The sequence below is a fragment of the Pseudorasbora parva genome, chromosome 20 (assembly GCF_024679245.1).
Source record: "Pseudorasbora parva isolate DD20220531a chromosome 20, ASM2467924v1, whole genome shotgun sequence".
NCBI lineage: Eukaryota > Metazoa > Chordata > Actinopteri > Cypriniformes > Gobionidae > Pseudorasbora > Pseudorasbora parva.
The window spans coordinates 34705662-34730177 of NC_090191.1; the positions used below are offsets into that span (position 1 = coordinate 34705662).

Sequence of the window (24516 nt, forward strand, 5' to 3'; positions counted from 1 at the left end):
CAGACGAAAGCCCTCAATAACCACAGAAGGAACAAGAGACAGATAAACTCACTTTAACAGCCTCAGAGTGGAGAGAATAAAGCAACAATTCACCATACCAAAACAGCCAAGGTTCACCAACGATCCTCAGAAGCTTTCAAGATTCAAATATGGATTCAAAAACACCATACATGTATCATAAAGTGGTCCATTACACTTTAATGGGATATTTCAGGTACTCAGAAGAAGATAAGATCAAGAATTTAATGGGATAGATCACCCAAAAATAAAAATTGTGCCATCATTTACTCACCCTTATTGCTCCAAACCTGTATTACTCTTTCTTTCTTCTTCAGAGCACAAAATATGATATTTCGCAGTCAAAAAACGTTAGACCCCATTGACTTCCATTACATAAACAACAACTGGGTTGGGTTTGAAAGACACAAGGATGCATACATGATTTCCATTTTTGAGTGAAATTTTCCTTTACTGGTCAACACATATGATCACGTATGCTAATCTAACTGCTTTGGCATCAGAGTCAAAATAGGGGTGATTGTTTGAGTCCACAGTGCTTTAATGGATGCTGAGGGTTGTAATGGCAAACAGAGAGCGCGTTGAGAGGAGGACGGGGAGGGCAGATGGTGGACGTTGATGTCAACATGCTGTGGCTTCAAAAGAATTCCTCTGAGCTGCCACCTTGCCTCCCCTGTCCCTTCTGCACTAATGTTTTCCACAGTAATCCACCTAAAGGAGGACAAAGAGACATTCCGTATTTGCGGTTGTGTCACATCTCACGCCATGTTTATTTGACGGAGTGTCAAGTTAAAATGAGACCCATGCGTTCTGTTCCACTGCTGTCCATCCAGCGGTTTTAACGCTTGTGTGAACTGCTCCTTAGAAGGCTTGTGGTGTAAAAAGATGCGCGTATGCAGTTGGAAAGAATTAAAGTCTCTTGCATTGTTTTCCCTCAGGACCACCCTATGTGTTTTGGCATGAGTTACAAATAGAAAAATGGAAATCGAAAGAGATGACTTCAGATTGTGCTACATTTGAGTTTGGAAAAATTCATAAATAATAATATCAATATAAATCAACAGACGCCACAAGCCAATCTTCTCCATTCTGTCTGAATGTCACCTCGAGGCTTGAAAAACACCCATCATATGCAAGGGAACAGCTCCAGAAATGTAAAACCGCATTGTGGCTTCTGCTCAGAAAAAAAATGCTTCCTACTCAAAACCCCATTCAATCACAAGCCATATGTCAACACAGGGAAGAGGAGAAAAATTTGCTCTTTTATTTAAAAATTTGCTTTAAAGCCAAGTTAAAAGGATGGCTCAAAATATAATTTTTTTGTACAACACATTAGAAAATATTTTGAACAATGCTAGTGTTTTTTTTTTCCGAGGGGACTCTAACGGTGTTCATTATACAGACAAAAACAACTGAAACATTATTTAAAATATCTTCTTTTTGGTTCAACAGAAGAAAGAAAGTCATACATGTTTGGAATGACTAGAAGAGTAAATGACAATTTTTCATTTTGGGTGAACTGTGCCTTTAATTTGTATTGAAAGTCAAAAGTAATGTCAGAAATGGTTAATATTGGTCTAAAGGCATCTTTACACAGCCGAGTTGTAATACGTTTACTATCTAGTATTGCATAATGTGCTTTTTCAAAAATAAAAAAAACACTAAATTACAAAAAAAAAAAAAAGGTAATGTCAGAAATATTTTACAAATCACATATTATTTATCACATGTTATTTAAAAAAAAGGATACATCTGCATTTTCTGTATTCATTATTTTAAAAGTTAAAATATAATGGGTTAAAAACTGCATTAAATACAGGGGACAAATCTAATTAAATGGGGTGAAATACCAATGCATAATACCATGGTTCTTTATGGAACCTTATAAAAAGGGTTCTATTTACCACAAAAAAGGTCAAGCCAAAGAACCCTATGTGGTACGGTTTAGAAACATTTTTCTCATGAGTGTATACTACATCAATTCCCTAAAACTGACAAAATTCACATCCTCCTCAGGGATGTTGGATAATGCTCATGTCACCCTTAAATAAGTGAATGAATGAAGGAGATGATGTATTGAAAACAGTGGACAATTCATCAAGCTTATATGTTGGATGAGGCCAGGAAGTCCTGTGTATTAATGAGGTATGAGGTGAATTATCTTTTGACACATATGGATATCTTTTGGTCACTCCATCAACAGAATATACTTATGAATATACTTATGTGAATGCTAGTCAGAAGGTACAGATGCTGCTTATGGTTTTTGGGTTGTGTCCCGAAAAGAGAAGAGTTATGAACATGTTTGCCTCACTGTTAATAAGGCCTCAGACATCCTTCTGATTTGTCTTTGAAGGGGAAACGTGATAAAATGCTCGATTTCCAGCCCATTCTCCCCTCTAGGGATCAAAGGATAAATGAAGGAATGTCATATGTAAAGGAAGGAGCTATTGCAATCCTCTAAAGATTGAAGACCAAAATGAGTCCTACAACACAGCACAAAGTCTCACCGATTGGCCCGATCGGTAACTTAACAATCCCAAATATTCAGTCAAAAGCGCTGTTTATACCTGACATTAATATTTGATCTCAATGAAACACAAAATAACTGATTAATTGAGAAGATACGGAGCAATTAGTTGATTCCCCATGTTCACTTTACAAAAACAGATTAGGAAAACTCACAGCTCATCACTTGGTAAGTTCTGAAGTCCTGAATCTTTCCAGAAATCCCTCCAGTAAGTCATGCTTAACTTATTTATGATGTCCAAACCAGAAAGCGGTTGATGCTCACTGAAGCTCCAATCAAACAGAAATCTCTAAGGATCATGCTGTCATCAGCACATTATCGTTAGAGATACACAGCCATAAAACACTTTCATTATGAGCTAGAGATCCACAGAGTCACGAACACTGTCTTTTTCTTGTTCACGCATTTTCTCTCATTCTGCTTTTTTATTCCATTCTGTTGCATCACTTTGATCTAGTTAAGCATGACATACACTGCCAATCAAAAGTTTCTAATGGTTTTAGAAGTCTCTTCTGCCCAAGACTGCATTTATTTAATTCAAAATACAACAAAAAAATAATATTGAGAAATTGTATTAAAATATAAAGTAACAGTTTCCTATTTGAATTTATTTTAAAATGTAATTTATTCATGTGATTCAAAGCTGAATTTTCAGCATCATTACTCCAGTAATCATTGTATCATTCTAGTATGATAATTTACTGCTCAAGAAACATTTATGATTAATATCAATATTGAAAGCAGCTGTGTACAACATTTTCTTAGGATTCTTTGATGCATTGAAAGTTCAAGAGAACACTATTTATCTAAAATAAAACGCTTTTGCAAAATTTCAGTACAATTCAAAAGGTTTGGGTCCGTAAGAATTTTGGATAAAAAATTTTTTTGGGGAAAAGAACTTAAATAAATTCATCCATTTATTAAAATGATCAAAAGTGACATGTTACAAAAGATTCTATGCAGTGGTGGCCAAAATTATTAGAATACCTGACAGACATTAATTTCATAATGTTCATGAAACATGCAGATGGTTGCTATGAAGTGAGTCGTACTGTTTTAAAGGTCCCGTTCTTCGCGATTAAATCTTTCAAACTTTAGTTAGTGTGAAATGTTGCTGTTAGAGCATAAATAATACCTGTAAAATTAAAAAGCTCAAAGTTCAATGCCAAGCGAGATATTTTATTTAACAGAAGTTCCCTTTCAAAGCCTACAGCGAACGGCCGGTTTGGACTACACCTCTGCCCTTCCTGCTGTAATGACGTCACTAGAACCGTTTGTTGACTAACCCTCCGCCCACAATAACACGCAAAATAGGGGGCGTGGTCTTGTTGCTCTCCCACGTGGAGAAGATCGCGCATTCAGTGCTTGCATCTCCCTGTTATGGTAAGAGGCGGGACTTTTGCGGGCAACGTGCGCTAAGCAGCTGTCCAATCAGAACACGGGAAGCGCTGGCCCAATCAGAAATCGTTACGCGTTTCTGAAGGAGGGACTTCATAGAACAAGGAAATCATCAGGCCGTTTTTAGGACAGAGAAAACAGCCATATACAGATAAGTAAATTGTGTGAAAAATACTGTTTTTTTTACACGCAAAACATGAACTCACATTATATTGCACACTGTAAACACAATCAAAGCTTTGAAAACACATGAAAAACGGGACCTTTAACTTTAGTAGTTGGTATTTCCACCTTTTGCAGCAATTACAGCAGCACATCTCTCTGGCATAGTGTCCAAGATCTGTCCGGTTTATTTTCCAACTCGCCCCAAAGGCACGATGGAGGGGGCCAGTCCATCATTTTCAAAGTTCCAGCAGATTCCTTCCATTGCGGGTAGTTCCAGCAATAGATTGAGGGAATATTTCGGGTCATTGTCCTCGTGGAAAATAAATCCAAGTCAAATCCAGGCCGACTCCCAGAGTGTTCTAATAATTTTAGCCACCACTATAAAATAAATGCTTTTGAACTTTCTATTCATCAAAGAATCCTGAAAAAAATGTTTTACACCACTGCTTTTAACATTGATAATAACCATAAATGTTTCTTGAGCAACAAATCATCATATTAGAATGATTTCTAAAGGATCATGTGACACTGAAGACTAGAGTAATGATGCTGAAAATTCAGCCCTTGATCACAGGAATAAATTACATCTGAAAATAAAATATATTACAATAGAAAAAAGTTATTTTACATTTTAATAATATCATATTTCACAATATTACTTCTTTTGTACTTTTAATGAAATAAATGCAGCCTTAAACATAAAAAAATCTTACAGATAAAACACTTTTGAACGGCAGTGTACTGCAAATTTGTAATACATTTTGGAATAATATTTACAACATATCTAATTCAGTAGCAAAAACTGTTTTTTATTGTTGGTCCATTTAAATAAATCAATTATCACTCATCTCACTCAAAATTATCAGATTTTGTTTTGAGGGTTTTAACATTTTAAAATAATTGGAAATGACTAACCCCCCACATTCACAAACACAAGCATGAGTCAAAACGGTGTGACAGAAACCTGCTGTGTCCAGTATAACTGTGAGTCAACCATCAGCGCTATCAGCTTGCACTGAAACCTGAACATCCACAAGAGGAAAGTGACTGGAAGAGTGTTGGATGGAGTGAATCCAAGATGGAAGGAAAAATCCTTGGTTCAAAACCAGTTCTAAAGATTTAAGTATGTACCATTTAGGTAATAATATTTTCCCTCAATATACTAATATGCACCGTTTAGGGGTAAATAAGGTACAAAAAAGTGCCTGTTGAAAGGGTCCCACCCCAGTGACAGCTTTTGTACCTTTTTTTCTGAGAGTGTAGGAATGTAAGCCGACAAATTCCTCTTTGACAGATGTGTATATTAGTGTTTGCTGCTGCGTTTAGGTGAATGTGTGTGCGTCTGTCCTGCGTACCTGCACAAAGCTGCACATCACATACTCATCAAACATTGGCAGACTGGGCCTGCTTTCTCGGTATATGTGCAGAGTGTATATCGTCATGACGACAGGCTCGACCTCTGATTCGTCCATCACCAGAATGTTGATTCTGCTGTTGCCCAGGCCAACTGGGTAGTTTGCCATTCTGAAGGAAACAGAGGAAAGTTCTGAGGAACTCGGTGTACCCGATCACTTATGAGCACACACTCTCCATAAACACATACACACAACATCGACGTTTAAGGTTATTCTCGCTAGGACCGGGGAGGAGGATTACTTTGGATTAAAACTGGGTCCCAGTCAACAGGTGACCCCTCACTTTTGGACAAATAAGTCTCTGCTTTTAGAAAACCTTGAGAAATGAGTCAACCCATTGCTTTCTATAAAAGACTAAACTCACAATTTAGTATTTCTCCGAAAAGCTTGTAAAAATTGGGAACTTGCAGTTGTTATATTAATGAATAATTTATATGCGATTATCTATCTATCTATCTATCTATCTATCTATCTATCTATCTATCTATCTATCTATCTATCTATCTATCTATCTATCTATCTATCTATCTATCTATCTATCTATCTATCTATCTATCTCTCTTGAATATCCTCTTGAATTTCTGAATGAAACCATTTCAGTTGTTAATTTGCAGAAAACCTGAATTATACATTTTAAAAATAAAATAAACCATACTATACTGTCCATCATCTATCCCTCTCAGTATATACACCCATACATATATAGTTACACAAATATTATTATCAAATCATTATTATACATTTCCGAACATAATAAAAAAAAGTTAATATCCATGTTATTTGTTAACTGTGTTGTTTTTATTTAAATACCAATTAAAAGCCAAATAGCTTCTTATTGTAATCTGGTCAGGGTCAGCTTTAAAAATGTCAAAAGTGTTTTTTTCCCTCTGTGAGTATTAGCGATTACAGGCTGTAACTGAGTCTAATAGACAGTAATCTGGGATTTTGAATGTGTGACTTGCCATGCATGGGAAAGCAAATTCAGAAATTATTCTGATAAATCAATCAAAAGGTGAAGTAAGTTTGAACTGACACATAAGAAGCCAGATCTGATTACCCAGAAAAAGGCAGCGACGGCACTACCGTACCTCAGACCCTTTGTTCATTGTTTCCCAGCTCAAGCTGCTGTGTTTTACAACACTGAGTGCGTGGCTGCACAGTCCACACATAAAAGTTTCTGATTTTATCCACAAAAAATTAATCCCTTATACTATATTTAAAGAATAATTTGAATGCCACAATGAGTAATTCTACAATTGATTACATATTAAGTTTGTGGTTATGCCAGTTGTGTTTGGTTTACCTGGGTCCGCGGTGTTCGTCTAGGTGAATGTGACAGTGTGGGCTGACTGATTCTGGACGGATATGAATGGTGATCACATCAAATGGAACCTCAGCTCGATATTCCTTCATCCATGCGTTAAACGTTGGCATCAGCACCATTGGAGGGTCTGTATACAGCTGCCTCAGGTGGGGATCAACACAACTCCCTTGAAAACAGAAGTAAGGTAAGTTGTATACTGATTACCAGCAGTCATTACACTGATCAATTTGTAATTCTTATAGTCAGGTTAATAGGTTACCACATGCTACTTGCCTTTTCTCAACAATGAATCCGACGCCTCTGGGTTCTTTGGCTCATCCAAGCTGTTGGAATTAGAGAGTACAGCAATTTTAGATTTTGTTCTTTGTTTTGCTCAGATTGCTTGCCTTGTCTGTAATTTCACTAGACCCACCACTAACAACCTAATTAAACAAGTCAGAAAATATATAATTATATTTTAGTTTAACATTTGCATTTGAAGTATTATAAAAAAGATAAAAGTATGGTAATCATTTAAAAATGAAAGAATATCTGAAATTATGCCATTCTAAATTATGCCAATATGCAAATGTTTATTTGATAGCAATTAATTGAATCATAAATCATTCCAAATGTATAAGTATCAATGAATGGATAAATAAATAAATAAATAAATAAATAAATAAATAAATAAATAAATAAATAAATAAATAAATAAATAAATAAATAAATAAATAAATAAATTAATTAATTAAAACAGAGAACAATGCACTCAATAGGGCTTTGGATTTTTTTCAGGTTTCTTTACAGTAAAAGATTGTGTTTGAGAGTAAGAAAAATAAAAGGAAAAAATATATATAAAGTAAGACATTAGGAGATTAGGGAGCTATTGTGCGAGAAAGACAATAAATAATAAATACATGTTTTGACTGGACTGCAGCACCACAGGCCATTGCTAAGAATGACTGAATACAAATCCATGTTTTTGTAATAAATGGCCCTTTCAGAACAACTCATCTTATTGCTGGAGAAAGAATAAGGCTTTATGATAGGATCTGGGGAATCTGCAAATGTGTCATGTTGTGCAAGTATGTGTTTGTGTGCGTGTAACCTTTCAGTCTGATGTCTTCTCGTGTAGTAAAGACTGAGTTCTTGGAGCAGTGCCATGAGAGCTGGTCTCCATCCATAATCCTGTGCGCTGTGGGACTCTTCTTGAATTAGATCATGGTGGAGATCATCAGGAGGAGGAGATATAGGGTACAGCTGCCAACACACACACACACAATTTATTTACCAGACAAAAATGCACATACAGGGACAAAAACAGGGAGATACAGATACAGGTTTATCATGTGATAAGTTTACAACAAGGAAAGATCCTTCAAACACGTATTAGTCAGATTAAACATCGCATGAAGTCTAATTAAATAAAATGTATGCCCGTTAGTCCATTTTAATAAGCAGTTATACTATAGCTAATATAAGCATCTATAAAAGTACACAAAATTTCCTTTACCAGCTGGAAGGCTCCTGGTCTTTTGAGGTGCTGATTAAACTGGCGCAGTAAATGCATCTCATCTGGAGGCAGACATAGACCATTTGGCTCCTCACAGCCACCGTACTGCAGTTTAAATAATTAGGTCACAATGACAAAAACTATTGATGTGCATGGAAAAGAAATAAATGTACTTGACAAATCAGCAAATATTACAAGAAAATGGAACCGAATAAATACAAATTGACTGTTGGTAAAGCATGGGAAATTACTTATTTGACATCTTAATTCTCTTTTTATTAAATAGGCCTCATTCATGAAACACAAGCAGAACAAATGTCTTTTATGAATTCCATTTTTTGGATTGAATTAAATGCATTGATTAGAATGGGTTCATAAAACTAATTCTACTCTTGTTTCATAAATGCCGTTTTAAATGCACATGTTTAAAATCGCACAAACCCACATGAAAAGACTGGCATTGGCTGTTTTATTTTACATTGAGAAAGCTGTCTCATCGAGACAAGATCAAATGACTGGCCGAATGCAAATTTCGTCTTGGTAAAACCTGTTATTGGACACTTTTTGCAGGTGCCTACAACCAGTCCAAAAGGAGTCAGGACACATTAAAAAACGAATTAATTAACTTAAGTAAATTCAGGACACACGCTGACATCCGTTTTACCTTTTGGCTCTCTTCCTGCGTGCTAAGTGGTGAACTGGGCTCCACAGCCTCACTGATGCATGCTGGGAAAAGCAGTTTTAGCACATCCTCCAGCATATACTCTTTGGCTATCTGTCCGTCAAAGTGACGGTCCTTCATTCCATCAAAGTGTAGACCAGTCTGAAGCTGAGACAAAAAAAGCGAGCCGATAATAAACGTGAATGTGTGTTGATGTGCTGCCATCTAGTGGTTATATTGAGAGCTTGCACGGAAGATCATGGATTGGCGTTCATTCTTACCTTCACCACCACTGGACGGAGAGAGGCATTATAGTGCAAAGAGAAAGTCATTAACTGAAAACACAGCTTACACCTATAAGAAACAACACAAATATAGAAGATTTTACACACTGAGCTGATCAACATAAATAGTCAAACAAAAAATAATTCAGACATATATATTTTATATATATTTTTACTAGTGGGCGTTGGACATTATAGTTTATGTAAGTGAGGATAGCAAAATAAAGTAAACTGTGACATACCCAAAAATTATTCATACAGCGGACTACCAGTAAAATTTATAACAATGTGGGACCAAAATTATTCAGACACTTTGACCTGACCATCTTTAATTGCTAATGCAACCTTTTACACCACAGGCTGAACAAAATGAAGCACTGCTTGGTAATTGTTTGACCTAAATTGGTATTATCTAATTGTGTATTTAAATTTATCAGATGGCAGCTGATTGATGGTTTGTTATCTGCTACATACCTTTCTATCAAAGTTATATTATGTTAAAGTTACATTATCAAGATTTTTTTTTCTGACAAAGTTTAACTCTTTTAGTTTTTATTATATTTTATTACAATTTTCTAAACTATAGCAAATAAACTGTGATAATGTCAGAAACGTCAGAAAATGTTGAAGGTATCTGAATACATTTTGGTTTGACTGTATATCATAAATATATGCAGTACACCCAAAAGTATTACTACTACTACTAATAATAATAATAAACATAATATCAAATTAATGGCTTTTAAAATATATAAACTGCAAAACCCATTTATCAGGTTTATTAATGCACTTAAAAACAAGGTCAATATTAGTTAAAGCTGCACTATGTAATTTTTCCATCCGCTAGAAGGCGCCTATTCAAAACAAAGGTGTAGTTTGATGATGCCAGGTTTAAGCTCAGAATCTTGGGACATGTGGTCTTCACCTCACAGGCGGTGGGAAAGAATCGGGCTAGGACTCGGGCAGAATTCATGTTGATGGCTGCGGTTATTAACATTACTGTAGTATGAAGCAGAGCAGGACTGAGTGTTGTGGAGCTGAGTAAAGCCGCTGGAGTGATTGTTACGCAACACACGGCTCGCGAGCAGCAGGACTTTTATTATGACGGGACACAGTCGCCGCCGCGATTTCTGCTTTTCCAGTCTTGAGTATGAGGTAACGCAGCTCTGTTTATTATATTACATGCATTTCAGAGTGTTTAAAATGATGTTATGATGTTACTCTGCGTTTGTTCAGCGTCTGCTGTGACACTTGTTCACACTGCTAAGAGTAAAGCGTTTCTGCAGAATAAAACCGGAAGGGTACCAGAGGGTAACGCAGATATGACGCAATTTACAGGCGACTCTCTCAGACGTCCCAGTTCATTGGTTAAAAAAGCAATTTTCTTACAATTTACAAATAGTTGGAAACATTTGGGATATTATAAGAACTGAACAAAATATACAACACTGGCCTGGTGTTTTTGTAAATGTAAAATACTACATAGTGCACCTTTAACTACTTTCGTCCTGTTTGTCTGCAATCCAGAAAGGTTTGTTTGAGCTGCGTCCTCTACTGTTCAGGTGTGAATTTCCTTCAGCCTGAGGCTTTTTTATAATTATTACTATTTATTAGTTTATTAAAAACAAACAAATAAGTCCAGCCCAGGTGAGAAAAGGTAATGCAAAAGTAACGCAATGCATTACTTTTAATAAAAAGTAACTTCCGTAGGTAACACAATAAGTTACTTTTTCAGAGAGTAAAACAATATTGAAATTATACGTTTAAAAGTAACTTTCCTCAACACTGCTAACAAATATGTTGCTCATTGTTAGTTAACGCATTATATTATTGTATCATTTATATAACAACAACAGGTTTCCGGGCACTTCTTTCTGGATAAAATGTGTTTATGACCTGGGTGAAGAGATGCTCTCCTTTGTGGATAATAGAGCAGCTTTCAGGATGTCGCTGATGACATGATTCATGTGATCAATGGCTTGATGAGAGAGTAAAAGACCCAGTGTTTCTCTAAAGAATACCTGAAACTAAAAGAGAGAGACACATTATAAACTCAAAGATGAAGAGCATCAATAACAGAGAGATCTCATCAACAGCCTCTCTAAACAGATTGAGTAGAACACTGCAATTTCTACACTACAAATCCTGTCCATCAATACTGATTTAACAGAGACATGCACACAGCCAACAGCAAGACAAAAACTCTCCCACATGGACAACAGACTTTAACCTTTAAACATTTTTAAACGTTCCAAACCGATGTTCATTTTTTTTAACCTTGTGCTCAACACAAACGATTATATTTTGAAGAAATACCAACATTCTTCAAAATATCCTTCTTTATGTTCAACTGATGAAGGAACTTCATGCAGAACAACTTAAAGGGTTAGTTCACCCAAAAATGAAATTGATGTCATTAATGACTCACCCTAATGTCGTTCCACACCCGTGAGACCTCCGTTCATCTTCAGTACACAGTTTAAGATATTTTATATTTAGTCCGACAGCGTATCTAAGTGTATGCACACTATACCGTCCATGTCCAGAAAGGGAATAAAAACATCATCAGAGTAGTCCATATGGGACATCAGTTAGTTCATTAGAATCTCGTGAAACATCGAAAATACATTTTGGTCCAAAAATTGTAAAAAGTACGACTTTATTCAGCATTGTCTTCTCTTCCGCGTTTGTTTTCAGACCTTAAATAAAGATTCAAACGGTCATGAATCAGCTTATTGATTCGGATCACGTGTCAAACTGCTGAAATCACGTGACATTGTCGATCCGAATCATGAATCAATCCGAATCAAGAAGACAATGCTTAATTAAGTCGTAGTTTTTGCAATTTCTGGACCAAAATATATTTTCGATGCTTCAAGAGATTCTAATGAACTAACTGATGTCACATATGGACTACTCTGATGATGTTTTTATTCCCTTTCTGGACATGGACAGTATAGTGTGCATACACTTAGATATGCTCTCGGACTAAATATAAAATATCTTAAACTGTGTTCTGAAGATGAACGGAGGTCTTACGGGTGTGGAACGACATTAGGGTGAGTCATTAAATGACATCAATTTCATTTTTGGGTGAACTAAACCTTTAAGGGTGAGTAAATAAAGGTAAATAAATTAAATAATCACTTTAATTGTAAATCAGTGTTTGATTTCAAAAACATTTTGTGACCAGTAAATGAATTTGACGTGATGACTGTGTGTTGTACACAGTAGCATCATGTGAGAGAAACCGTCCCACTGTACAGCAGCAGTAAAACAGAGGAAGTTGATGAGCTGGCTGAAGAGTAATGACAGAGCAGTACCATTAGAGGGCAGTAGAAGAACAATATTTCCTATTTGTGTAACAACATTACTACACCACACAAAATGTGTGAAGCTAAACCATCATAGACATCAATTGATTTTTTAATAATATAATATAACCCTACAAGCAAACATCTTGGCAATATATTTTAATGGGGATATAACTAAAAGGAGATTTTATCACAAGGACACGCTTTTGCACACAAATGGACAGTTTTGCATTAGATAGTGATTTATATCGCACGTACACACACACAGACACGGTTTACTATCTTTGTGGGAACTCTCCACAGGCACAGACATAATGTTTCCATAGACTATAGAATGTTTCCATAGACCAAATCCATAGACACCCTCTCCTTGTAATACCTATGTCATACCCATGTCATTATACACATTTGTGTCCTGATATTTCACAAAAACAAGCACACACACACACACACACACACACACACACACACACACACACACACACACACACACACACACACACACACACACACACACACACACACACACCAAGGACCATAAGGGAACTAGCTGGCTTTATGAAGACTTTATAGTGATCTGCTTGTTTGTCAGGACTCTTTTATCAACCATTGAAACTCAGTAAACATGATCTGTCACAAATTAGATCTCAATGTGCCTGCTGTTTATTAGACTCTGACTAAAGCCTCTTCAGTAATCTGGCATCACACAGACACACACACACACACACACACACACACACACACACACACACACACACACACAAACAGCAATGAGAGCAGTGTTTCACAGCTGTGGAGGCCTAATATACATCACATGGGGAATCAATGCTTAGCCAAGCCTTCATCATCAGTAAACTGCAGCACAGGGACACAAACTTCAATATTAGACTGGGGAAATCTCATCTGATCTCATTTAAAAATATAAATGCTTATCAAAATAGCTAAAAGGCATCTAATAATGATTTCTGTGCTCATTTGAGTATTGAGACGCAGATATTGTTTTATGTAAACTAATTGTTTTACAGCTCTCACTGTTTCCTTACCTTACAGAAAACGTTTCCTTACCTCAATAGCATAACTAGTTTTATCCAGGTGGGTTTTGACCAAGGCTGTGCGGTGGACAAAAGCAGTCAGCGGTGATGCAGAGGTAACCAGGACATATACATTTACAGTGGCATTCAGGCTCTTATTGTCTGAGTGCGTGATTGGTTGCCTCCTGTAGGACACAATCACAATGAAAATCGGTTTTGCTAAATTAATGGTTAGCCATTTCCCTCAGATGTGGAATGACTTACTGTTGATCTTCAGCAGTATTTGGGGTTCCCTCTTGTGGAAATGTGGATAAAGCACAGGCTGAAGGCTGTATGGGTAATCTCACTCCTGAGGTAAAAAAAAAAAAACAGAAGGCAGAAGGCAGAAGGCAGAGGAGGTCAAGCACACTGATTTTCTCTGTGAGGAAGACACATAGCACATGCATCGACATGAAGGCCAAAACCATTTCAATTCTTTCCACAAAGACCTCCAGACATCTGTCAAGAGATCCCAGGTTAGTGAATCGTTGAGCCTCACCACGTTTCTGACATGCAGGTTTTTACTTTTGTCCTAAAACATAGTGAGCTGCATTACTGCAAACCGTCAAAGCAGCCACATTACCTCATTGATTTTGAATGCACTGGCAGTAATAATAATAATAATAATAATGCGTTCGATTTATATAGCGCTTTTCAAGGCGCTTTACATAGAAGGGGGAATCTCCTCAGCCACCACCAATGTGCAGCATCCACCTGGATGATGCGACGGCAGCCATATTGCGCCAGAACGCTCACCACACACCAGCTGATTGGTGGAGAGGAGACCTAGTGATGAAGCCAATCAGGATATGTGGATTATTAGGAGGCCATGATGGACAGAGGCCAATGGGCAAATTGAAAAAAAAAAAAATCCAAATCCAAATTTGGATTTTTAATGACCACGGAGAGTCAGGACCTCGGTTTAACGTCTTATCCAAAAGACAGTGCTCTTTGTCAGTATAGTGTCCCCCTCACTATACTGGGGCATTAGGACCCACACAGACCACAGGGTGAGCGCCCCCTGCTGGCCTCACTAACACCACTACCAGCAGCTACCTGGTTTTCCCAGTTGGTCTCCCATCCAGGTACTGACCAGGTTCAACCCTGCTTAGCTTCAGTGGGAAACCAGTCTTGGGCTACAGGGTGATATGGCTGCTGGTTACCTATATGGCTGCAGTAACCGGAAAACAAACATGAAGCGCACAAAAAAATTACATTGTGTTAAAAAACAAGTCTAGGTATAATATAAACATTTTCCTCGCTTCCATGAAAAAAAGCCTTGGTTAAACATGTTTCAGTCAGTGTCACATGATCCTTCAGAAATCATTCTAATATGCTGATTTGCAGTTCAAGAAACATTTTTATTATCATTATTATTAACGTCAATGTTAAACACATTTGTGCTGCTTAATATTTTGGTGGAAAACAAATTTTCATGATTGTTTGATGAATAAATAGTTCAAAGGTACAGCATTTATCTGAAATATATTGCTATAAATATAAAAGTCTATAAATTGAATACATCCCTGCTGAATTTGAACTTTGATAGCTGACTATGTTTTGCAGTTTGGACACATTCTTAATGGACACAGTGCTAACAAAGAGAATACATATCTTGAGTGAGATGTGCCATGATGTGACACGATAAAACAACCAGCGATAAAATCTTCCAGTAACACTTTAATTTAGGGTCCAATTCTCATTAACTAGTTGCTTATTAGGATATGGGCTGTTTATTAGTACTTATAAATCACCTTATTCTGCATGACCATATTCTACATCCATTAATCCTACCCCATATCAAAACTTAACTACCTTACTCACTATTAATAAGCAGTATAGGAGTTTATTAGGGCAAAAGTCATTTAGTAAATAGTGAGAATTGGACCCTAATCTAAAGTGTGACCAAACTTCCTCTTCCAGTTTTTGTTCAAAGCAGCCACATTTGCAAAAAGTGATGAGTCTCATCTCATTTTATCAGTCTCATCAGTTTATATTTCTGTGGCAGTGCACAAAGCTCCGTTGCTAGAGCCAGATCAGGGACCTGCGAGGCCATTTGTATTGTGGAAATGATCACTTTATTGCAATTATAACTAACTTAATTCAAGACCAATAGAAGTCAAAGTGTAAGCAGTTTGCAAATGTGTGTTTTATTGGCTTCATATCAGCACAGCTCAGCATTTCTGAGTGAGTGAGTGATCTGGCACTGCTGTGCGAATGAAAACTCCTTCATTGATTCCAGTCCCTGTGTCACCATTTAATCAGAAACACACACACGTGTCTCCAGCCTAAGAGAAAGGATGCCAAAACACCACACAACTTAAGAAACACTTAATACTCTCAAACATCTCTACAGGAGACGTCTCCAAACCTTGTTGAGTTAACCCACACACCACACCAGCCTTGGGCCCCATTTCAAACCCCAACGAAACGCTTGGAAAAACATCAGGATCTCAGTAGCACACACTTCTGCCAAAGCTCACACAACCCAAGTGTGTGAGCTATGCTGAGTTTACATTCAGTTCGGTCACTGAACCTGTCCATGTCATGTGTATATGTGTGCACCCTACTGTACGCCTGCCTGATATGATCATAAAGAGGACACAACCTTGCCTAGCCAAACCCCAAACACCAGGACTCAATCGTTCGTGTTTCTGTGGGCGAAGGGCCAACAGGAAGGACAATATTGTTTCAGAGCTGGAGACAAAGCCTCCTTTTCTGAAGCTTGGCGGTCTTGATGCCACAGGGGCAGCGGGTGAAAAATCGGTCATTATTGTCACAAAACATAGGCACTGTTATCCTCCATCTTTGAGACCTTTCAGAAGTGACATTCATAATTGGTTTAAAGTATACAGTCAAATTAAGCATGATCAAGTTCAAAGAGCTTTGTTAATACGGCGTTCTCTTGACATTTAAGAAAACTCACTATTGCTGTTATTAAATGGCATTTATGATGGGCACTTACCTTTTAATATCCATGCAACAGAGAGTTGCATATAACCCTTGACACTGACTTTTATAAGCAATTACAGAGAAAAGACTTAAAACGCTCGAATACACCGCTGATAGAATGTGTCACACGCGTGCACGCACATACAGCACTGTCAACAGCATCTGTTAAACTAAAAAGACTTTATTTTTCCAACCAATTTAAATGATGACGCTTTATTATTAAGGCATTTGTAATCCTAATGAAATCCAACGGAATCCAAAGGGGTTGTTTTTTTGACCCAGGGATGTTTTTGTTAACTTTGGCCATTGAAATAAAGCTGAAATAAAATCAAATATAAAAATATATAACAACAACAACAACAAAATTAGATATTATACATACATATCAGCGGTGGGACAAAGTCATTGTTATGCAAGTCACAAGTAAGTCTCAAGTCTTTGCCCTCGAGTCCCGAGTCAAGTCGAGTCAAAGATGAGGCGAGTCGAGTCAGAAGTCAAAGCCAAAAAGTCTCAAGTCGAGTCCAAAGTCCTACCATTTTAGTTTCGAGTCACTTCAAGTCATCTTACCACAAAAATAAAAATTATACAAATTATGTATGTCTGTAAGATTTGTATTTATTTAAACCTATTTTTATACAATGACATTAAGCAAATACAGTAAAAAAAAACAGAAAATGTAAATTTTCACAGAAAATGCTTGTATTTCAACAGCATATTGCACTAGAACAATGCACAGCAGCTTCAGTCCTGTATTGTGTTGACCTCATATTGCAAAACTTCAACTTTCAAATAGATATAGGTCCTTTTAGCCTAAACTTAGGGCCATTATGGGAATATTGTTTAGCTTATTTTTGGTTTAATTTGGTTTACTTTAATAATTTAATTCATTCTGTTATTTTGTTTTGCTATACTTTTTATGCCTGTGTAAGACTGAAAAAACTAGTATATGCCGAAATGTCTGAATGAAGAACAAGGACTCTCTGAGAAAATAAAGGAAATTAGCATCTGAGCTTATTCATAGAGTTAGAGTCTCTGTCCGAGACGACATCACACTGAGTGAATCATCTATGAATGACTCTAATTTACATGCCTTTCCTTTCACATGAAACTTCCCCCAAACTACTGCTCCCACAAACTTGAGATCACCTGAAATGCACCAGAAATCTCTTTGTTACAATGTCAATCCTCACAATGCAGTATTATATGTGTTTGATATCATTTGAAATGTCTCAGTGCGACTGGTACAAATATCTCAACTCCACAGAAGTTAACCAAAAGATAATCAATGTTTTAAGGGTTTAAAGATATCTTTCCTTGGTGTATGGTGGGTGTGGCTTTCAGCCATTTGGCCTTTGCATCAATACAAGTCTTGATCAATGCAAATTCCCATTGTGCACTCGTGTTTACATTTGAAAGAGTTTGTGCATTTGTTCCTGGGTATTTAAGGAAATGTTGCAAAGAGCTCAAGGCTTGACACTTTAAACCGGTCAGCCCGTAATGCTGGATGTCTCGAGATAGCCAGCATTATGTAATTTTCAGAAGTCAGGTATACATTTCATTCTTCACTTCAGACTATTTGATGTTATATATGGATTACCTTTGAATTGACTATGTAATTGGCTTTATACATTTACCTGACTGTTAATAAATTGTTACACTTTGATGGATTCTGACTTGCTCTGGAATTATTCAGGTTGGGTATAATTTCAACAAAGGGTTAAACGGAATAATTAAATGTGTACTTAAACTATTAAAAATGAATGACCAAATAATCAATTGGCATTCTAACCCAAATTCTAAATTATAATTAAATGGAGTCAGATAACGAGGGATTGGAATAAAATCCCCTTTTCCCCGCTGAAAAGACGAACGCGCAGCGACCTTCACCCGCCGATCGTTAGCCTCCATTGGGACGATTTGGGCGGCCTTACACCTGCTTGCCATGGCAAAGCATATGACTTCAGTTTCTGGAGGGAAAGGGCTTTCTTATGACTTTTGAAGCAGTCAAAATATTCTTAATATTGCATACACTGAAACTGAAATATTATTGTATACCGTAGTGTATTATAGACAATGAATATTGACACAACAACATTGATATGAGTAAAGAGTTCAAATGCAACATGTGAGGCTATAGATTTCCTGACATCTGTTTCATATTCTTCTCAGGTATGAAGAATACCTAGAGGGGTGGGGGGCCCAAAACAAGCCCAATATTATTATATTATTTATTATCATCAGTATAATTTATGATTAATAATGTATCAATAAATGTGCCTGCAACATATTAAATTGAAATCTCGTGGAGTTTAAAAAGATTGGATTTTACAAAATTCTTCAAGTTGCAATAAAGACTGTGAACAGAAGAGGTTTGGAGATGGAAAAAGAGAAAAAGTGACGTGAAGGATTATGGTAACTCCAGTCGGAGTTATTGCACACATATAAGGAGCAGTGGAGAACATGCACACTATAAACCGTAAAAAGGATAAGCCCTGCATCTCAATGTGCAATCTGCCCTAAAGAGTGTTGAAAATTACTAATGTCACACAGCTACTATTTAGGATTATTATGCACTTTTTTTACAGTCTATGATTGGGAGTTGGTGCATAGGAAAACACTGAGAGCGCTGCAATATAGAGACATGTTTATAATAATATACATTCGAACCATACCTACTGTTATTATTAGTAGCCTATACTTTTTTATTATTTATTTTTATAATAGCCAAATAATAATAGTCATAATAAATAGCCTACATTATAAAAAAATATTTTTAAAATTAAATTAGGTGGCTTACCTCCTGTTTCCTCTCCATCTCTGTATATCTCTGCTTGTTGCATTGTTTGTAAAAAAAAAATAATAATAAAATGTATTCGTCTATTTACGTCTACAAACTATCATTACATTTATAACATCACATCACATGCCTGCACGTTGAACGCAATTTTTCTTCAAAGAGGGGAAGGAGGCGGGATGTATGAGGACGAATGAATACAGCACTTGTATCGTTGCACTATGGCTATTAGCTGTGAGAAGACAGTGTGTCAGGCAATGTATTTGGACAAAACAGCGACCATAAATGTAAAGAAACGAAGTTGCTTGTCATATTTTCCTAACAAGCAACCACATTTTTTTAAATAAGCCAAAAAAACCGCGACCCGCAACTTGAGATTTTTTGCCGCGACTCACCAAAAAAAGAAGCCCAAATAAGTCACGTGTTATACGCGGATTTGGTAGCTATGGATACTGTCGAATCAAACCAACGTGGGACTACAGTGATTGGATGTCGTCACTCGTGCTGGCAGCGCGCGTGCTCTCTGCATGCATACAGGTGCAGCTTTTTTTCACTGAGAGCAGCGCGGCCGTGTGAAAGAAAAATTGCCAAAAAGTAGCAAGTCTTCTCGAGTCATAAAGCTCAAGTCCAAGTGAAGTCACGAGTCATTGATGTTAAAGTCCAAGTCGAGTTGCAAGTCTTTGTACATTTTGTCGAGTCGAGTCCAAAGTCATCAAATTCATGACTCGAGTCTGACTCGAGTCCAAGTCACATGACTCGAGTCCACACCTCTGATACATATATATTATACATACATACATATATATATATATATATATATATATATATATATATATATATATATATATATATATATATATATATATATATATATATACACACACATTCTAATAAAAAATAAAAGTGCAAACAATCAATAAAAACTTAAATTTAAATTAAATTGAAAACTAAATATTCATAAATACAATAATAGTAACTAATACTATATGACCCCAAAGTAAGTTTGTACCCCACTGACTTTCATAATATGGACAAAAACATTTCAAATTATCTTTAAAATATATATATTTTTTCTGTTTCACAGATGAAAGAGTCAAACAGGAGTCATACAATGGGATGTGTCATATCTCGTATGTGATATTTTTACGGTGATTTAATGCTTTTAAAGTGATTTTATGAATTCCCTGTATTGTTTTTGTCAAAAAGGATTTTTTTTCCTTTTGTGTTCCACGGAACAACATACATTTAAAGTTTAAAAGTTAAAGCTAAAGTCATGATGTGATTGCAAATATCAATGTCTCAACCTATCAGTGTTAAAAAAAAAAGAAGCTAGGAACATTTCGGCTCACCTGACAATCGGCTGTCTGTCAAAAACCGGCAGACTCCGCCCATGTCCAGAAACGCTCCAGCAAAGGCTGGTATTATGTTAACCTGTGAAGAGGTCAGAGTTTAACCAAGACCACCCTGATGGAGAGTTTAAAAACATTTAAAACAGTCTTTCAGTGATGCCTTAAGATCCTGCGAGGTGACTAATGGTCTACGAGCGAGAGAGATTTAATAACCGACACAATAAGTAGCAGTTGTTCTTGGATCACGCCAAAACTATAATTGACCCAAGAGACTCGTAACAGCTGGGATATTTAAGCAAATCTGATGATTATATGAGCATTATGTAACACAGGTTTCAGATTAATTTATGTAAAACGCAAGAATGTCTCAGGCTCTTATATATTTGCTGCATTTAGAGCAAGAGCTCAGAAGATTCGAGGATGTTTGAATGTTTTATTGCGTCCTGGTTTCTACAAACATTCCCTTTGATCTCTAGACCGGATCTTATTTCACATGCATTTCAAACAAAAAGCATTTGGCATAAGCACTTGACTTTTGTGTTTGATTTGCCATCTCAGTTTCAGATCTATAATAGACCATATTTTTTGACTGTGCTTTACATTGCATCATAAACAGGAATCTCTTGGAGAGCGCTGCTGTGATTCAGTCAGTGAGGGAGTGGGTGGTCTTACCCTCTGGTGGTGCTGCGGATGGGCAAAGTTGATTTTTCGCAGGCAACTTTTTTCAGAGCCCTTTAGACATATCAAGACAGACCAGTCTCTTCCATCTGTTCAAGAGAGAGTATATTTAGCATTTAGATTCTTTAGTAAAAAAAATAAAAAAAAGATGGCAAGATCAGCACTGACTATATGCTGATGAGTTTGCCAAAAACAGATGCCATTATTAAGGCAGTTAACACAAACACACACACTTCTATTTTTTTTGCTAAATCTAAATGAGAACATGTATTTCTATAGTTTCTTTAATATAATTCATTTTATATATATATATATTTATATATATATATATATATATATATATATATATATATATATATATATAATTGTTATTATTATAATGTAATTTTAGAATATATTTACATAACTTTCTGTTTCAACAGGAAATGTTGAAATACCATCATTTTACTGCGGTACGACAACATTCCTGAATGTCCTCAGGGAGGGAGGTTTTGTCCTATTTAACTCACTTCTGGGGACAATGGTCCCCAAAGTATAGCTAAGTAAACACTGAAAAAGAACACAAAACATAAGTAATATTATGATAAGGAAGAAAGTTTAAGGCTTGGAAAATGATTAGCTCTAATAACAAATGCGGCCAATAGTGAAGCCATTTTACAGACCAAAAAATGAGGACAAACGTGGATTACATAATGCTGTGGCAACGCTGAGCGCAGTCAGGAAGAAACTGAGGCAAAGCCAATTTTCCATTTTGGTATAAGATTGCCTTCATGCATGCATACTTGACATTCTTTTAACTTTTTAATTTATTTTGTACAGCTTTGAATTAAAAGACAGATGTTTTTGATCAAAGCATCAAAGGCATGTAGCCCCCTATACGGCCTACGCAATTTCTCTGCATGCAAACGGATATGATTTATGAGTGGCGTTTTTAATTCACCAAACGCTAGACCAGAGGTTCAGATGTCCAATTAGCCATCTATCAGTCGCAATATGATCGGCATACTTGAAACGGCACATGGCCAGTCATATCCTCAGCCTCATTACATGACAGCTTGATTAACCTACCAGAAATAATTCTAATAAATAAATAAATAAAAATAATTATTAGTTTTGTTGCTGTTGTTGTTAATAATAAACAATAAATGGCAACCAACCAATCAGACTTAGTGGTAATGAATAATTAGGACTGAATATTAGGAATGTTGTTCCAAGAGCAAAAGGATGATGATCCAAAAACATGTTTAACTTGGTTGAATAAAGCTGTGCATTTGTAATGTTTGTTAATGCTTTAGCAATTTAAACTATTGTTGTTGAGCTAATAAAACTTCTTTACATTCTTTGAGAGAGAGAAACTGGAAAAAGCACATGTGGTAGTTATTATGGTAGTAAGCAGTGCTCCAGGAAATGGCCTGGTGTGTATTTGGCATAAAGTCCAAACATTTGTGCCTGAGTGCCGTCCCAGCCCAAACAACAGGAAGTACTGTTTATAGCCAAAGGGAATCATGGGAAATCAGCCGTCATGTCCCTCCTGATATGATCATGATCATCTCAGCTCATTTTTCAACAGCTCATGATTTCTAATAAATTCTGAGCATTTTAATTCTTCTGCTGTTTTCCTGTGGAGTTCAGGCCGAAGCCTAGACTACAGCCTGTGACTGCTGCATACCAAACAGCCCATAGTTAAATAAGCATCTCCATTAGCCTGTACTGACTGCGTAACCGTCACCACATGTGAATCTATGATCAAACACTTTACACACATACATACACACACGCCCCATCTCAGATGTTTAATACGGCAGTAATAGAATAGCACTGGAAAGCTCACTGATGCCTTCAACGTTCTTGGCATTGAGATGAGTGTATGTTTTTATTAGTAGCGCCTCTGTGTATGTTTCTGGTAAAGTTGTTTGGGTGGAGCTGTTGGCCTAATGACCTCAAAGTTTTTTATGTGGTTGGCAGGCCTGTCCGTCAATCTCACTGACAGCTGTTGAAAAACGGCCTTAGTCCGCCATGGCAAACAAACACCTGCTCGCATAATACACATGTGCATGTCTCATATATTAACTAAATAAATACAACTTTTTTTATATAAAATAAAAAAGGAAATAAAAGTGAAGTAGTCCAAAAAATGACGTTTGAATGTTAAATGTATGCATTTATAATGTTACAAAAGATAGTCATTTCAAATAAATACTGTTCTTTGAAGTATCTATATAAATAAAAAACTTCTTGGTAAAACATCTCATTCATGCTGATACCATTATTTGTCATTCAATTTATAAAATATATAATGTATATTTAATTGGAAAAATGGAAAATAGAGGCATTTTCATTTCAGACATTTGGACCTCACTGCATTTTGTTTACATTTATTCACCTACAATAATGTGCCCATTACATCATTTATTCAGCAAATGTGCTTTTCGAAAGGACTTAAAGACTTTTGTAAAAAAAACATATTGTTTATTTTAAAGAAAGGCCTCAAAATCACATTTAACTACCCTAATTAGTGGTAATAAAGTTGCATAATACTAGTGTATGCATCGACATAAAAAGTCATGAATTATGACATAACGTGAAGGACATTTACAGAAACCAAATGGCACAGTTTGCTAGAGGCCTCCAATCACCACTCTGTGTCCAGGCACAACCTGGAGAAGGTAATAAGGAGGAATTTAGGACCCCAGCTGTGACCGTAAAGAGACCAAATTAACCCCTGAATCACCTGACGCTGCTGGACAGGAGCAGTGCAGTGCAGTTTATTACACGAGTCTCTGGAATACTTGATTCGGATTAGTCAATCATAGCATTCTGTGGTCAGTATATTTTTGTATAATGATCTCTAAACTATATTTGGCTATGTTCCTGGATACCAATAAATGATACCTCACACAAAACACACACACACACACACACACACACACACACACACACACACACACACACACACACACACACACACACACACACACACACACACACACACACACACACACACACACACACACACACACACACACACACACACACACACACACACACAGGGAAAGTCAGGGTTAGCTA

The 24516-nt window shown here is 36.5% G+C and overlaps 1 protein-coding gene and 1 pseudogene across 1 annotated transcript in view; both read right to left on the reverse strand.

Moving 5' to 3' along the window:
* The window catches only part of cped1 (cadherin-like and PC-esterase domain containing 1), a 59738-nt gene that overhangs the window by 23834 nt on the left and 11388 nt on the right, over nucleotides 1-24516 (reverse strand). Inside the window, exons 3-14 of the mRNA XM_067427529.1 lie at nucleotides 21442-21536; nucleotides 20770-20851; nucleotides 13900-13984; nucleotides 13670-13820; nucleotides 11187-11317; nucleotides 9288-9360; nucleotides 9010-9174; nucleotides 8346-8450; nucleotides 7941-8092; nucleotides 7120-7173; nucleotides 6830-7012; nucleotides 5467-5635 (exon numbers count right to left, since the gene is read on the reverse strand). Of these exons, the coding sequence (XP_067283630.1) occupies nucleotides 5467-5635; nucleotides 6830-7012; nucleotides 7120-7173; nucleotides 7941-8092; nucleotides 8346-8450; nucleotides 9010-9174; nucleotides 9288-9360; nucleotides 11187-11317; nucleotides 13670-13820; nucleotides 13900-13984; nucleotides 20770-20851; nucleotides 21442-21536 (1445 nt within the window). The remainder of the gene's footprint in view (nucleotides 1-5466; nucleotides 5636-6829; nucleotides 7013-7119; nucleotides 7174-7940; nucleotides 8093-8345; nucleotides 8451-9009; nucleotides 9175-9287; nucleotides 9361-11186; nucleotides 11318-13669; nucleotides 13821-13899; nucleotides 13985-20769; nucleotides 20852-21441; nucleotides 21537-24516) is intronic.
* Nucleotides 14718-14834, reverse strand: LOC137050139 (5S ribosomal RNA; annotated as a pseudogene).